The sequence below is a fragment of the Brassica oleracea genome, chromosome C2, assembly GCF_000695525.1.
Source record: "Brassica oleracea var. oleracea cultivar TO1000 chromosome C2, BOL, whole genome shotgun sequence".
NCBI classification, from domain to species: Eukaryota; Viridiplantae; Streptophyta; class Magnoliopsida; order Brassicales; family Brassicaceae; genus Brassica; species Brassica oleracea.
Genome location: NC_027749.1, coordinates 6219987 through 6236621, shown reverse-complemented (window position 1 = coordinate 6236621; position 16635 = coordinate 6219987). Strand labels below are relative to the sequence as shown.

Sequence of the window (16635 nt, the reverse complement as noted above, 5' to 3'; positions counted from 1 at the left end):
GCTTCTTCCATAAAGGACTACAGGCCTATCTCGTGTTGCAATACTACTTACAAGGTTATTTCAAAACTCCTAGTATCGAAATTAAAACCTCTGCTCCCTGAGATCATATTGCCTAATCAGTCAGCGTTCATCAAGGGAAGACTACTTTTAGAAAACTGCCTCCTAGCTTCTGAGATAGTAAGTGGAGATCACAAGAACAAAGGGCCAAAAAGACTAACCTTGAAAGTAGATATTGCCAAGGCATTTGACTCTGTGAAATGAGATTTCATCATAGCTACCCTCAGCTCTTTGGATCTGCCTTCGCAGTTTATTCAATGGATCAAAGAATGTATCTCGACGACGGCTTTCTCTGTTGGAATTAATGGTTCACTCCATGGCTTCTTCCGTGGTACTCGAGGGTTGCGTCAAGGAGATCCTCTTAGCCCTTACCTGTTTGGTATAGCAATGAATGTGCTGTCACACAAGCTTAATAAAGCGGCTGAAGATGGAACCTTTGGGTATCACCCAAGATGTAAAGATTCAAAACTTACCCACCTCTGTTTTACAGATGACCTCTTGATCTTCTCAGACGGTTCACTTCCCTCATTGCAAGGCATCATCTCAGTACTTTCCGACTTCCAGATAATTTCAGGGCTGGCAATCAGTCCTCAGAAATCATGTTTGTTCTTGGCTGGCATCTCAAATGTGGAGATTGAAGACCTCGTCGCTTCATCCGGAATCCCGCAAGGCTTCTTGCCTATGCGCTACCTAGGCCTCCCATTGAACACAAAAAAGCTTTCGCTCATCAACTGTGAACCGCTACTGCAAAAAATCAAGTCGAAAATGAGCTCTTGGACAGTAAAATACCTGTCTTTCGCAGGAAGACTCCAACTCTTAAGCTCAGTGATCTAGGGGATTATCAATTTCTGGTGTACTGCTTTCATCCTCCCAGTGGAATGCATCAATCAGATCAACTCGATGTGTGCGGCCTTTCTATGGGAAGGTAATCTTGATGGGAAGTATACAGCACGCATGGCTTGGGATTCAGTTACGACACCTAAGGAAGAGGGGGGATTAGGCATTCGAAGTATTACATCATGGAACCGAACTTGCACTTTAAAGCTTCTCTGGCTGCTTTTCTTTAAAACAGAATCTATATGGGTAGCATGGATCCATCAGAATGTTATTAAAGATAAATGCTTCTGGTCAATGAAAGAGAGCCAATCGCAGACATGGTTATTCAAGCAGATATTGAGATTGAGACAAACAGCAATCAATTGGATGAGAATATTACCAGAAAATGGAAATTCAATCTTCTTCTGGACAACGCCATGGTCTCCATTTGGCCAACTCATCAACTTTGTTGGTCATAATGGACCGAGACAGTATGGTATTCCCCTCTCTTCATCTCTAGCTTCGCTGTGGGTTGGAGAAACTTGGGATATAGGTCCGGCAAGATCTCAGGAAATGAAGCAAGTCCAGATTTTTCTATCAACTGTATCTCTCTCAGAACATGAGGACATGCCGAAATTGAGCAGACTGGGTACCACTCCTGCAACCAACAACAAATTCAAGTCAGTTAAAGTCTACAACTACATAAGGGAATCAAAGCCTTTGGTTCTGTGGCATCATGTGGTTTGGCTGAAAAAAGGAATTCCAAAGTGTAAGACACTTGGATGTTTGTACTCAATAGGTGCCCCACTCATGATAGGTTACTGTCTTGGGGATTGCAGACGGATCCTCTCTGTCTTCTACGTAACCTACTTCCAGAGAGCAGAAATCACATTTATTTCTGTTGCTCCTTCTCCTCTGGAATTTGGAGAAACCTTGATGCGAAACTTCAATTTGCCATTATCTCGGACGATTGGGATGATACTTTGCAAGGTCTGATCCGTTACACTGGTGATAACCGGTTGCGCTTTCTCACAATCCTATCCTAGCAAACGCTGATTCATGAATTATGGCGTGAGCGCAACAATAGGATCCACCGATCTCACTTTAAGTCGCAGGAAGCTATATTCTCAACCATCTCCTCCACCATCAAAAACCGTATCTCATCGCTCCGTGAAACTGACCCAATGGAATCGAGTGCCTGCTTGCAACTCTGGTTCTCTCTACCGTGAGACCTTTCGATTACTTCTTTGAGGAAGGCAACGAATATTTTGATTCTGGGCTTTATTTCTTCTACTGCAAAAGCTCCAAAGCCCATGTTTTCCTTTGGGCTACTCTCTCTCGAGACCAAGAACCATGTGAGGCTCAGAATGAATTTACTAACTTTATCCACTAGAGCATTGTAATATTCTCACATTATGTATGCTTTTGCCTCTTTTATAATATATGCCCCAAATTTTAGCAAAAAAAAAAAATAAAAAAAATAAAAAAATAAAAATTAGGGTGGGGGGGGAGTCTCCTTGGGGTTTTTTTGGTTTTCTGTGGAAAATTTTCCATCTTTGAGGTCTTAGCTAAACCGGTCCGGACTGATATTCCGGTTGCGGTTCAACCGGTTGGAAGGCCCGTCCCAAGTTCATTGGGTTTAAATGTTAAGAATCCTAAACTTGAGAGCTAAAATCAAACGTATTTGGGAAAACGAGGGACTCAATCAAAACTTTCCCACTAAACATTCTCTCACTGCATAAGAAAAGGTGTGTGCCATTAGCGGAAGTCACGGCGACCGTTTCTTCGCCTAAATCGCTCGTAGCCCGCGGAGAAGGAGAAGGAGCAAGGGTTCGATTTCGTTTCTCTTCTTCTTTTCCTGTTTTCTAAGCCCTGATTTTAGAAGCCTGTATCTCCACAAAATACATTGCTGGATTTTGAATGTTTACTAGGGTTTATGCATTCTTCCAGTTAATCCTATTCGGAATCCTAATTTTTGATTTGCTGCAGCATTGTGCTCTTCGGTAGTCGAATTCTCGAGACGGGATAATGGTGAGATGAAATTTTCGTTACTCTTCCTTCCACTATAATTGCTCTGATTTTATTCTACTTGAGTTTGTAATCTGTTGTACTTTTGGAAAATTGCAGTCGGATATTAGGAAGTGGTTTATGAAAGCCCATGAGAAGGGCAATGGGAATGCTCCAAAACCGACGAAAGGCGCGGATGCTAAGGAGACTGCATCAGTAAAATCAGAGCAGGTGAGGTTTTCTTGCTCTTATCTGTATAGTACGGTGTATGTGTTTAGTGGCCTTTTTGTTTTAATGTGTCATCTATCTTCATTGCATTCTGTGAGGGTTGCATGATGAAACTTGGAAACACGTTTTGTATGTTTATTTTGTCTTTACGTGATCATGCTAGTTGCTATTATATAATCATATAGATATATTTGGTTTGTTTACGGGCGTTCTGTTCAACACTTGGAGCTTGATTCACAGGCTAGTGAAGACCTGGAAACTGCTGCTGCTCGGAAAAAAACGAGCAAGTATTTTGCTAAAGATAAAGCTAAAGCTAAAGAGGAGAAAGGGGTGGAAGAGCTTCCTGCCAAGAGGAAACTTAAGACTGATTCAGATGATTTAGGCAAGCCTCGTCCAAGAAAGGCTATCAAGGTTGATGATGACGATGATGATGATTTTGAGGTGCCTAGTGCGAAGAAGACTCGTGATAGCACTCCCAGCAAAAAACTAAAGACTGGGTCAGGTAGAGGTGTCGCAACTAAAGCTGTTGATAATGACGAGGCTGATGATGGTGAAGACGCCCAAGAAAAGGATACTCCTGTTAAAACAGGCGGAAGAGGCCGTGGCGGTAGAGCTGCATCAGGGGGTGGAAGAGGAGGTGGAGGTAGAGGGCGAGGTGGGTTTATGAATTTTGGTGAAAGAAAAGACCCGCCTCATAAAGGAGAAAAGGTCTGTACGTTACTTGATCGAATGTCTTATCATAATTGACTGTCCTGGGCTTCATGTTATACTGACCTTTCTCTGTTTCCAGGAAGTTCCTGACGGCAGCCCTGATTGCTTAGCTGGATTGACATTTGTTATTAGTGGAACACTTGACAGGTATTTCATTGTTTCATACTTCCCTACTTTGTTTTGTTACAGTTTCTTATACATTCTTGATATTGCAGTTTAGAAAGAGAAGAAGCAGAAGATCTGATAAAGCGTCACGGTGGTCGTGTTACAGGCTCTGTGAGCAAGAAAACGGTATGCCTTCACGCCTTATATATGTTTTTTTGGATGGGAGGTAATGGCGTAGAACTAAAATCCTTGTTTGCAGACTTACCTTTTGTGTGATGAAGACATCGGCGGAAAGAAATCTGAAAAAGCTAAAGAGCTGGGGTGCGTGCCCACTGATGCATATAGTTACAGTAAATTTTGAGTTGTTTTTTTTTGTCCTCAAGCATTCTGACTTGTATATTTTGTTCAGCACTGAGTTCCTTACAGAAGATGGCCTATTTGACATGATCCGTTCCTCTAAACCCGTAAAAAAGTCTCTACCTGAAAAAACAAACAAAAGCACCGAAAAAGTCAGCGCACAGCCGAAGATAAGTCCTCAGAAAGACGAGACAAGAGGTATGAACTGTACTGCTATAGAGCATGCATTTTGGGTATCTGTGGCGTATGTTTACTAATCCTTTTCCAGAAATTGCTCCTTTGGTTTCAATAGATGCTTCAGCAGTTTACTTTGTTACCATTTCTTCTCATTATCCCTGTAATTAATAGTGATCACAATCATTTCTAGGCAAACCTTTAGCAAAAAGTTCGCCGAACAAGGCCCCCCCACCATCTTCCCCGGCAAAGGGAAAAAAGAAAATTATCCAGTCTTCCTTGCCATGGACGGAAAAGTACAGACCGAAGGTTCCAAATGAGATTGTTGGGAATCAGTCATTGGTATGTGTCGAGATTACTTTATGTTGCTTTTGTTCAATGATATGAAAATGATGAATCTTTTGTCAAATTGATTGCAGGTTACTCAGCTTCACAACTGGCTGTCCCATTGGCATGAGCAATTTGGGGGTAGTGGAAGTAAAGGAAAGGGGAAGAAATTAACTGATGCTAGTGCCAAGAAGGCTGTACTTTTGAGCGGAACACCTGGTATTGGAAAAACAACATCAGCAAAGTTGGTTAGTCAGATGCTTGGTTTCCAGGCAGTTGAGGTGAGTTCATAATTGTTTTAGTTTATCGGTTAATGATCAATTTCGTGACATTCCTTGCTTGAAAGATATACTTTACACTTTCTATTTAGGTTAATGCTAGTGACAGTCGGGGAAAAGCGAACTCGAATATTGCCAAAGGAATTGGTGGTAGCAATGCAAATTCTGTAAAAGAACTTGTCAATAACGAAGCCATAGCTTCTAACATTGATAAGTATGTTTTTGTTTGTTTTTATCCTATCAGTGCTGGTAACTAGTCCTAGATGCTTGTATTTTTTCCCTGACTTAAAGAAGATTTTATCTTCAGATCAAAGCACCCGAAGACTGTTCTAATCATGGATGAAGTAGATGGAATGTCTGCAGGCGACAGAGGAGGTGTTGCCGATCTCATTGCTAGCATTAAAATATCAAAGATTCCTATCATCTGCATTTGTAATGACCGATACAGTCAGAAACTGAAGAGTTTAGTAAACTACTGTCTGCCCCTCAATTACCGGAAGCCCACGAAACAGCAGGTTGGATTAAGATTATTGTTGTGCTTTCTGCATTTTATTATGATATTGAATGCACAGTCTTCCATGCAGTGGACCAATGGTGGTCTCTTTGGCATGTTTGTTTTGTACCATTATCAGTTCTAGAACTCTTGGTTATCTTCTTTTCTATTTTTTACCATCAGATAGTCGACAATCAGTGCCCTGTTTATACTTAGAAGATAGGGCTACTGGAAAAATACCTCAAGTTTTTGCTTAATGACCTTCCGCTGTATAAAGAAAAACTTGTAAATTTCAGCTGCATTGAGGATCTGAATCATCGTGATACTCTATTTTATCATAAAAATGTCTTATGAAACCAACTTGTCTTCTCATTACAGATGGCGAAAAGGCTGGCACATGTTGCTAAGGCAGAAGGCCTTGAAGTTAATGATGTAAGATGCAGTACTTAATGTTCTTACTTTATCTTGCTTCTGTCTGTCAATGCTAACCAGATCTACATAACATACATCTGCTTGGGATTAATATCTTAGCGAAAAATCCTCTTCATGTCATGCTCCTTTTACTGTTTTAAATAAATGAGAGTAGAAGTATTAGATTTGGTGTAAAGTATATGTGTCAGGCAAGGTAAAGGGCAAACACTCTCATTGCTCTTTTACTTTTAAAGCCTACTTTTGTATTACTTGATCTCTTTGATTCTGTTTTCTGTAATTCAAGTCCCTGGGAAATCGGATGCCAGTTGTAATAGCATAAACGTTTAAGAATAGAATTTGATTCCTGTGTTAGCTGTGTCCGTCCAGTCGTCCTGTATTCTAATGCTTCATGGTTTTCTGCTTAATCTCATAAGCATTTTGGTGGTGGGCGTTTTGTGCTACCAGTTTCTCCCCCCTGCAAATCATAAAATTTTCCTTTTTGTCAGATTGCCCTGGAGGAACTCGCTGAGAGAGTGAATGGCGACATACGGTTGGCCCTGAATCAGCTCCAATATATGAGCCTGTCCATGTCAGTCATCAAGTACGATGATATTAGGCAGCGCCTGCTAAGCAGTGCGAAGGATGAAGATATTTCACCTTTCACAGCTGTTGACAAGTAATATTTCATGTCATATTAATTTAGTTCATCAATGCACATAGTAGTGTATCTTTAAGTGTATGGCATGCTTAATTGTCTGAAGTTATAATGGCGGGAAGCTGAGAATGGATGAACGGATTGACCTTAGCATAATTGGTAATGATTTCCTTTCAGGTTGTTTGGTTATAATGGTGGGAAGCTGAGAATGGATGAACGGATTGACCTTAGCATGAGTGATTTTGATTTGGTTCCCCTTATTGTACAGGTCTGTACTTTTGGATACTTGAGAGGTTGTTTGTGATTTCTTGAGCAGTTTCCCACATGAGAGTGGAAATTTGTACATCATCTACTTTTTTAATTTAAAGACATTTTATTTTCTTTCCTTCTGGCAGGAAAACTATGTCAATTATAGACCAAGTTCAGCCGGCAAAGATGAGGCAAAACGAATGGACTTACTTGCCCGTGCTGCTGAATCTATTGCGGATGGAGATATTATCAACGTGCAGATTCGGAGACATAGGCAATGGCAACTCTCTCTATCTTCCTGTGTCGCATCTTCTATTCTCCCGTAAGTTGCTTCCAGTTATTGAGAATAAAATTGATCCTTAAACCAAAATAGCTATTCTTTTTCTCTTACATGAAGTTTGTGTTGCCGATGAATATCCCCTTTCCTACCCTCTAGTGTATTTAACTATTTATTTTGTTTAACCTATCCTCTTATTTTGCCATGTATGTGTATGTGTTGTGTGACTTGTGTCTTTGTTACGGATATCTCTCCGGTGTAGAATTCCAGGGATAGAAAAATACGTTGTGCTTTCTAATACTTGAGAACTAACGTATACTTGTTTTGTTTGACTAGAGCTTCGTTGATGCATGGATCAAGGGAGGTGCTAGAGCAGGTAATGGTTTTTCGGCTATCATTCAGTTTACCTCCTTTTTCCGATGATGCATATCCATACTCCACATGATAGATTCTTTTTTTGCATATAAGTTGTTGACTCTGCAATCCACCACGCATATGTCGAAATTAGAGGTTCGTAAAATGAGATCCTTCCTAGGATTTAAGACTTGAGCATGGTTATGGATATAGTTATGGCATGAGCCTGTTTCTCCGTTTTGTAGCTCTGAAGATGCCTTAGGATGTGATGATATTAACACTGCATAGTTGTGGACGTAATTATTGAATGCAGGGAGAACGTAATTTCAATAGATTTGGTGGGTGGCTTGGCAAGAATTCTACGGCGGGAAAAAATACGAGGTTGCTGGAGGATCTGCATGTTCATGTCCTTGCTTCCCGTGAATCCAGCTCTGGAAGGTTGTTTCCACATTTACAGTTAGCTTTATTAGTTATCTCTTTCACGATTTACCACCTTGCTCTCTTCATATTTCATCCGTCTGTGAAAACACAAACTTGTTTAACCTCCTGCCTTTCTTCTTGTCAATGTTATGTTTCTTATTCCAACGTTCTGACTACTGTCAATATTGACCACAGGGAGACTCTTCGCGTTGATTATCTACCCCTTCTCTTGAACCGCTTGACGAGTCCACTCCAGACACTGCCTAAGGTTTGACTTATTAACCTCTGTTTTTTTGTTCATTAACGCAGTATACACTTGTTTGTATAATATCGAGGACAAGGTTAATTAACATGATGAGAATTCTATGTAATATGTGAAAATATATACCCAGGATGAAGCTGTTTCAGAAGTTGTTGAATTCATGAACTCATACTCTATAAGCCAGGAGGACTATGATACTATTATGGAGTTGGCGAAATTTAAGGTATACACGATTTCCTTTTTTCACTAAATATCACTACCAGAGGTGCGACAATAAATATCTAATAATGTATTGTAATCTCTACGAATTCAGGGACGTGCAAATCCATTAGAGGGTGTCGCACCTGCAGTGAAAACAGCCTTGACTAAAAAATATAAGGAGACGAGTAAAACCAGAATGGTACGTGCTGCTGACATGGTGCAGCTTCCGGGGTTGAAAAAAGCGCCGAAGAAGCGAATAGCTGCAATGCTTGAACCAAATGTTGAAAGTTTGGGAGATGAAGATGGCGTGCCGTTAGCAGAGAATGAAGAAGAAAACGAATCAGACGCTGAAGACTCAGGTACTACTTGTACATCTTTGTGAACTATTATAGTAGAATCACACGTAACTGGTTCTGTATAATCAGCTACTGAGTTTCAGAAAGACGTTACAAAATCACCTTAGATAATCTAATAGGATTTACGAACTACTTGAAAGGATGTTATTTCTGACTGGGTTTCTCTTTTTTTTTTGCTTTTGGTATATTACAGAAGAGGCAACCAATGGAGAAAAGCTGGAGTCAAATCTAAAACAACTGAATGCTAGAGGTCGGTCTTGTTACTTCTTTTGATCAGTTCTGTTTTCCTTTAGAAATGTCAGCCTAGAAACATATCTTGGCTCTGAACGTGATTGTGAAAGGGATTTTGTTGAGAGCATTATATCTAACGAACTATATATATAATTTGGGATGTGCAGGGATCCAAGTTGAAGTGGATTTGAAAGGAGCTGGAAGCTCAGGAGGTACAAGAAAGGCAGCTGGTAAAGGCAGGGGGAGAGGCAAAGCAGCAGATGCTTCTGCGGCTGAGAAGAAGGCTACAGGACGAGGGGCTGGTGCCAAGAGAAAGAGATGAGAAAAAGCCAAAATCGTTTCGGTTTTCAGGCAATTTTATCACGAAACGTCTCTTCTTAGAATGTTCATGTTTGGATATAAAGCCATTTTCGCTTTATTTTTTTTCTTCCTGGATTTGACAAATGAAGTTTATGCTGTCACTGGAGTTTTAGGGCGGATTCTAGTTTGTATCGAACGCACAAGACTTTGCTCTTTTAATTGAATTGCAAAAAAAAAAAAAAACTAGTACAAGAAGACTCAAAACCTTCAAAATGAGTGTATAGAATGTAAACTAAAACCTCATTTCGATTGTTAATTCTGCTGTGTTCTCTGATTCTGATTGCAACTTCAAACCCTATCTCTGAGCAAGGGTAGAAGCACTGATGACTGTAATGCATTATTAATCAGAAGCAGCATTAGAATACAATAAATACACTATCATAACAACATACAGACCAACGCACGACACATGGGGTTTATCTCTGAAGCAATCCTCATTTTGGTCTTAAATAAACTTTTTATTATTATTTTAGAATCAAAAACTCTTCCTAATGCTCCCACACCTCTGAACTTCAGACTCGGTATATTTATATATAGCATAGTTTCACAATAAAAACATCTTCTCGTCTCTGACAAGAAAGAAAAAGAAACAACAATACAAGATCTTAGATGTTGAGGAACAACAACTTGGTGAGCCAAAGCTGAAGCAGTATATACCTTTGCCAACAAGATGCTGGCACTAGTTTTATTAGCCAGAACCAGATGCAGCCGCACATGTTCCTTTAACACCTCTTTCATTCAAAGAATGTGCATCACCCGCTTCTGATCTTCTACTATGCTCATTGTTTGGTTCAGCAGGAGTGTTGTTATCTAAGCCATTTGATGATACAGGTTCAGTCCCTGGTCTAGTACTGTCTTCTCTCGTTTCTAAACGTTCCATCATGCGGGACACAGTGGCGATTCCGGCACTGACCTCTCTTTTAACCTCAGAGCCAAGATCTGCAATGGAAGTGCTGCGTGAAAAGAATCTATCTTTCCAGCTCCTCGTGTTCTTTGATATTGATTCTTTGTATCTACATTGTTCATAAGGAACCACTTCGGATTGTTACAAAAACATATACAGACCAAAGGCAGCTGGATAGAGATGGGATACCTCATTGAGACAGCATTTAGTCGAGACTTTAGAGATTCTGAAAATGATTGGAGCTCTGATGGTCCAGCTCTATCTTGATCACTAGAGGTATGCTGATTAGGAGACCTGCTGTTTGAAGGAGAAACCTGGCGGGGTTGAGAAGAAGTTGGTGGCTGCATGTTTGAATGAAGAGATCCCTCCCCTAAAGTATTTTGATGAGAAATAGGAAGGTTTGTGATTGTTTCACTCTCATCTCTTTGGGATGGAGAGGAAGGCATTGGAGGATGAGGTGGAGAAGCATTGGAATGCGGAGAGAACACCCTGAGCTGTGGATGACCTTGAGTTGATGACCTGCTTCTGTGACCTTCTCTTCTTGCACCATGTCTTGCTCGGCCCATAGCAGCAGCAGCAGCCAAGTGCTGAATGATACGTTCTTCAATCTCTGCATTATCCACCCCTACTGGGAGCTGCATTTCAAGAAAAATGTAACAAAATGGAGCTCTCTCTTTAGATAACCCACTAGCAAAAGAGAAGTAATCAAACTTAAAATAATATTCACTCTTGTTAATCCACTAGCAAAAGAGATGTAAGATACTCCCTCCTTTTTTCAAAAAATGACATTTTAGAAAAACAAAATTTGTTTTAAATTACATGAGGTTTTCAGTTTTCAATTTTCAATGTATAATTTATTGGATTTTTATGTTTTATGACTTTTATATTCTGTCGTTTTTTTTGTTGGTTGAAAAGTGGTTAAGCTGATAGTTAATGGTGTTTTTGTTTAAAAATATACAAAACCAAACGTTTTTTTAAAAATTTTTGTGCCCAAACCTAAAATGTTTATGATAAAAGAGACACATACATGTTGTAACTCAAAATCACCAAGAGTTGGATGACGAAATATGGTGGCGTTTCTAGGTGGATTGAAGCGGAAACTCCTCTCCTGTACAACAGCCTCAAGCAACCCCTGACTGGTGAAACAGGGAAACACACACACATATCTCAAACATCCAGCAGAACAAAAAGAACTAAAATGTATTACAAGGAGAGAGAAGGAACCTAGTGGGATCTTTGAGACTAATTGATTGCCAACACATTGGGCACTGTGAACTCCTTTGACACCTGAAACACAAATGCCACATGATCTAATCAGCTCTCACACAAACAAGAAACAAGGATACAAAAGGTATGAGAGTTTATCTTTTCTCTTACCACTCAAGGATGCATTGAAGATGAAACTCATGCTTGCAACTAGTCAACTGCGACAGATTAAAGATAAAAAAAAATGGTAATCAATCAATGTCACTCAAAAACAAACAAATTATAATATTGAGACGACATACAGTTGAAGGATCAGAATCGCAGAAGAGTTCAAGACAAATGCTACAGGCATCATCACAAGGATCTTGGATTCCCCCTTGAACAAAAGCTGCTGCTGACGTCAAATGCCCGTCGTCAGACGACGTCGTCTTGTCTCCCGCTCCCTATAATTGAATTTTCAACACCAACAAGACTTTTCAGCAATGCAATTGAGTACAATTCAACACAAAACCATGTATATATAATAACAAGCAGAATATTCGTTGTCTCAAATCAATGGCATAAATGAAATTCAACAGGGGAAAAAAACAAAGATTAAAGCCTAACCTCCATTGAAGTCGTGATGATGAGCTAAGGAGATGAAAGAGAGAGAGAGAGAGATAATAAAGGAGGAACACGATGAAAGGAATGTATCTAGGGGGTTGCGAGAGAAAACAAAACCCTAGATTCACCCCGATGATAATGGATGAGAAGAAATAAAGGAGAGGGAGATAGATATATGGAAAGATAAAAGACTCTTTCGTTTCTTCTCTTCTCTTCTCTTTGCGCGTTGTCTCTTTTGACTCGAGACACCTTTCTTTTTTATTTTTCTGTGTAAATTTAATTCAAGCCATTAAACGAAAAGACAACAAGTGGGTCCCAGATTATGACACGTGTTTGTACTTGTTCCTTCTTAGATTTTTTTCTGTCCTCTATTTTTGAAATGTAATTTTAGTTTACACTTCATCTGGACATTTTGTTTTTCACTCTTGGTCGAGAAAGGTCCCAGCAAAGAATCATTATGTTTATACAAAAAGTAACAAATATCTGAAAAGAAATATTGTTTTCTCTCTAAATATTAACAATAATAAACAAAGATGGAAAGATATCTAGACAAAAGTGTATTAAAAACTTCTAAAAAAACTTCTAAAATGCAAGTAGCATTAGTGTTGATTTTGCTTGCTAGTTGATATTTTATTCTTCTTCTCTTATGAAATGCTGTTTCTGGTTCTCGTCTTTCCAGGATGATACTTAAACAAGCAGCACTAGTGCTGATTTTGTGAATCTCGAAAAATTTTACTCTCTTAGTCGAGAAAGGTACGACGAGGAGAATAATAGTATGCTTTATAAAATATAACGAATATCTAAAAGAAAAAATAACATTAAAAGCTTTTAAAACACTACAGAAGGTGGAAGGAAGACTAGACAAAAGAGATTAAAAAGCCTAGAGAAAGAAGAAGAAGAAGAAGAAAAACCGTCGGTGAGTGAGTCGATGTTACAGTTTTACAAAACCACGAGCCCAAACCAAAGACTGTTCTCTGGCATAATAAGTCTTAAGAGACCTTCCTCGTTTTCTTTACCTTCCAATATAGCCTAGACGATGAAGGATCATTGCTAAAACGAGCATACATATTGCAAAGATCAACCCGCCTTTGCCTAGCAACCACTTCTTTGCTCTCTTCGCTTTCTCTATCCCGGTTTGCGCCCGGTCCGCCCATCGCATCTGCACACAACAGTTACAAATGAAATAACCAATACAGTCAGTTCTGCAATATTTTCATAAACCGAGTGTGTACCATTTTCTCCAAAGCTTCAGGAGAAAGAGAAGCCATGGCTTCTTGAGCTTTTGCCGCATCTTCTCGAGACAGCTTCATTCCGAATTGTTCGCTCATGCTAGCCATCATCTCCGGGTTCATGTTTTTAATCATAGACATGAACATCTACAAAAAAAAAACAGAGAAAATACAATATATTAACATCTACAATCACATTTTATGAGTCCTGAATATGTAAAAAAAAAATGTATAACATAAAACCTGTCGCATCGCTGGATCTTTCATTTGGTTTCTCATCTGCTCCTGCAAGTCAACAGGCGGAGCAGAAGGCATGCTTGGTTCAAAACCTCTTACCGAAGAACTAGACTCACCACTCGCTTCCTGTCGCTCAGCTGTTTCGGCATCTCTGTATGATGTTGAAACTGGAGCATTTGCTTTCAAAGACGATGCCATGTTAAACATCCTCTCACGCTCTTCAGGCGACATCTTACTCATCATATCAGATGCGAGTGGGCGTAAACCCGTTTTCTGCAGATGGAGCAGTGGAGGCGAAAGGGTTGTCTCCTTTAAACGAAGAGGCTGTTTGGACCATCTTTTGAATCTCTTCAGGGGACATTTTGCCTATCATGCTCGAGGCTGTTTTGAACATGTCTGGTGACATGTCTCCAGCTTTGCCTCCGCTCAGAGCAGCAAGTGTGTCCGGATCAGTTTTGGAGATGAAGTTCTGAAACGTTCTGCAGGCCAAAGAAAGGAAGAAAACTATTCAGACATGTAGCAGAAACAGCACATCTGTACAGTTGTTTGGAAAGGTGTTGAACCTGATTGCTTCTGGATCATCTCTGAGAGCCTGCAATCCATCAAGATCGGTCTTAACGCCCTGATCATGTATACTACCGTTGCTTTCTCGTTGTCTCTCAGTAACCTCTTTAGATGGTTTTTTTATTTTCTCCAGAAATAAGGGTATCTTCCTCAGTTATATCTTCAATCACCACACCTAATAACCAAAACAAGACAACAGTTTTCAGTTATTTCGCCATTCATGGATGAACCAGATCGTCGACGCAGCAGCTAAGGAACGTCTGGTCTAACAAAATACACTATATTCTTCAAACAATTCATAAGAGAAAAAAAAAAAATTATACCGCTTGATGATGTCTTGCCAGGGCCTTCAACCGCCAATCTTTCCTTATTAACATCTCTGCATTAACAAAAAAAAAAAAAGAAGATAAAAATGAAATAACTATAAGTAAAACCCAAAAGCATGACATTAACAGTAAATTACTACAAAAATCATACCTTAGCACATCAGCAATTGTCTCATCTTCAGGGAAAACTTCATGGGCCTTACTTAGATCAGAGACGGCATCCTTATAGTATTATAAAAGTCAATGAGCATTCAGGGAATATTGACAAGGACTCTCATAAAAAAAAAAACTTCCATAAACAACAGAAGAACTCACTTCAAACAGACCGAGATCTCTGTAAGCTTGACCCCTTCTGTATAGGGGCTTTGATATTTGTTGCATCATATGCCAAAACCTTAATTAATGTAACAATGTAAATTTATCAGAAGATCCCCAAGAGAGGGTGACATTATGCATCACATCAACAATAAAGATAAAAACAAGGAGTAGCATACCTCGGAACCTTCCTTGATGCACTCTTCATACTGATTGGTCTTCAAGTAACACGACATGAGATTGAGAGAACAAGCCAACAAGAGCGCTCTACCTTTAGAAGATGGAATCTCCTTCAGATTGTTCTTCGCCTGAGATATATATTAAGAACAAATAAAATAAACTCGAAAAGTCAAAGTAGCATGAGACAAAAAGAGATAGGCTTTACACGCAAATACTTGTCAGCAGCACCACTGAAACTTCCTCGGCTATGAAGCTCATTTCCCTGCCACACAAAAAAAAAAAGTCTCAGGACCAAGTCACACAAACAGAGATCAAGTCACACAAACTAGAATCCACCTCCCAATAGTAACCTCCTTCTTCAGCATCTGAGCAGCATTGATCTGATAAGCGAAGCGAGCATCAGCCTGGGCACGCATAGCAGCAATCCCCTCAGGGGAAGCACTGGCCATCTTCTCTTCGGGGCGAGTACGCTTGAGCTGCTCGGCAGCTTGTTTCAAAGCCTCGGGATTCATGTCCTTCATGCTCTCCGTCGCCATTTTCATCAAATCCGGATTCGACATCATCTGTAAGAAAAGTAAGAAACTTTGGAATCCCCTAAGATTCATCTTCTTCTTCATACAAGATGAATGAATGAATGGAGAATTGAGGGAAGACCTGTTGTTGGATTCTGGCGAAATCGGCTGGGGTCATGCGATCTTGAGCGAGACGGATCATCTCAGGATCCATCATCCCGTTGAACATCTGTGATCCGATCGGAGAGAATCTCTGCCGCTGATTTGAATCGAAAAACTCGCCGGAACAGAGAGGTTGCGAAGCGGAGGATCGAGGAGAATCGTTTGGTTTCTAATTAATAGCTCAACCTCCTCCACCGACCGGAATATTCCTGAACTGCTGAATGAATGACGTATTTACCCTAACTAGGTGATGACGTGTCAAAATTAGCTAATTAGCGTCCGATAAATATGATGTCCATGTTGGAGAACGATGTGAATGAAATTTAAATTATTTAATTAAACTGATTAGCGCTGGATAACTGTGATTATTGTGCATATCCTCTTGTCCATGTTGGATAACGATGTGATGAAAAAACAGTTCCATGTTTTTTTGTTTCCTTACAAGACTTCGAACTGAAATCAATGTTTTGTCAAATTTTGTTTATAAAATAAATGTATTTTGTTGATGATGGGTTCTCCAATGAAAACCGGTCCAAATAAAAAAAAACATAAATTCAGCCCAGAAAAACTGGGTGATGAGTTAGATGAGACTGTTGAGCCCAAGTCCAAGGAGGCCTAGCTCGTAGAAGTCAAAGAGGATCCAGCTTAAGATGATGGCAGTGGCAGATCTTAGAGATTTTCTTTTCTCAGTTATATACTGGAGCCAATAAGCCAAAGTTTACAAATCATAGTCTACTGATTTTTTTTCAATATCTTACATGCAGTTTAATATGTATACATTAAGACCCGCACCTTGCGCGGGATAAAAATTATATATAAAAATTATTTTATGTATTATATGTTCTTACATATTATGAAATAATAAATATATATTGAATAATTAAAAGTCAGTAACTATTACATATATAATTAAATTGGTGCGAACGTATAAATCAATTTTATTAATCCAGACATTTTTTTAAATTTTTTTGATAGGATATGTAATTAAATTTAAATGATATTAACATATATAGTATATTTTTAATATTAATGTCTATTAAATGATGTTTTCTACTCATATGTTTTTTT

General features: G+C 39.3%; 2 protein-coding genes and 1 pseudogene across 3 annotated transcripts; 1 reads left to right on the top strand and 2 right to left on the bottom strand.

Annotated features, from left to right (window-relative positions):
• The first annotated feature begins 2561 nt into the window (after positions 1-2561).
• LOC106327509 (replication factor C subunit 1) lies at positions 2562-9515 on the top strand. The gene is made up of 23 exons (XM_013765668.1): positions 2562-2703; positions 2863-2904; positions 3001-3111; positions 3349-3816; positions 3899-3966; positions 4035-4110; positions 4184-4245; positions 4334-4479; positions 4649-4797; positions 4875-5063; positions 5153-5274; positions 5368-5575; positions 5932-5985; positions 6471-6640; positions 6797-6887; positions 7015-7190; positions 7482-7521; positions 7813-7937; positions 8115-8187; positions 8312-8404; positions 8495-8741; positions 8932-8988; positions 9137-9515. The coding sequence occupies exons 2-23, from the start codon at positions 2902-2904 to the stop codon at positions 9289-9291; spliced, it is 2883 nt and encodes a 960-aa protein (XP_013621122.1). The 5' UTR covers positions 2562-2703; positions 2863-2901; the 3' UTR covers positions 9292-9515.
• A 194-nt stretch (positions 9516-9709) lies between these two features.
• On the bottom strand, positions 9710-12299 carry LOC106322668 (E3 ubiquitin-protein ligase RHF2A-like). Of its 2 annotated transcripts, XM_013760766.1 has the most exons (8): positions 12046-12299; positions 11742-11882; positions 11611-11657; positions 11458-11520; positions 11261-11369; positions 10423-10868; positions 9987-10342; positions 9710-9898 (listed from the first exon to the last, which is right to left on the bottom strand). In XM_013760766.1, the coding sequence occupies exons 1-7, from the start codon at positions 12049-12051 to the stop codon at positions 10018-10020; spliced, it is 1137 nt and encodes a 378-aa protein (XP_013616220.1). In that variant the 5' UTR covers positions 12052-12299; the 3' UTR covers positions 9710-9898; positions 9987-10017. The 2 variants fall into 2 exon arrangements, with proteins under 2 accessions (XP_013616220.1, XP_013616219.1); XM_013760765.1 differs by having other exon boundaries at positions 9836-10342.
• A 506-nt stretch (positions 12300-12805) lies between these two features.
• LOC106321745 lies at positions 12806-15634 on the bottom strand (annotated as a pseudogene).
• Positions 15635-16635: the final 1001 nt, after the last annotated feature.

Bases quoted from the DNA above. Each gene is read 5' to 3' on its own strand.
- LOC106322668 (XM_013760766.1), bottom strand. The intron at 11,658-11,741 runs GTATGTCGTCTC...AATCTGTCGCAG, and splicing joins GCGATTCTGATCCTTCAACT to TTGACTAGTTGCAAGCATGA. The intron at 10,869-11,260 runs GTATGTGTCTCT...CTTGAAATGCAG, and splicing joins GTGATTTTGAGTTACAACAT to CTCCCAGTAGGGGTGGATAA.
- LOC106327509 (XM_013765668.1), top strand. The intron at 4,111-4,183 runs GTATGCCTTCAC...CCTTGTTTGCAG, and splicing joins GCTCTGTGAGCAAGAAAACG to ACTTACCTTTTGTGTGATGA. The intron at 8,405-8,494 runs GTATACACGATT...CTACGAATTCAG, and splicing joins TGGAGTTGGCGAAATTTAAG to GGACGTGCAAATCCATTAGA.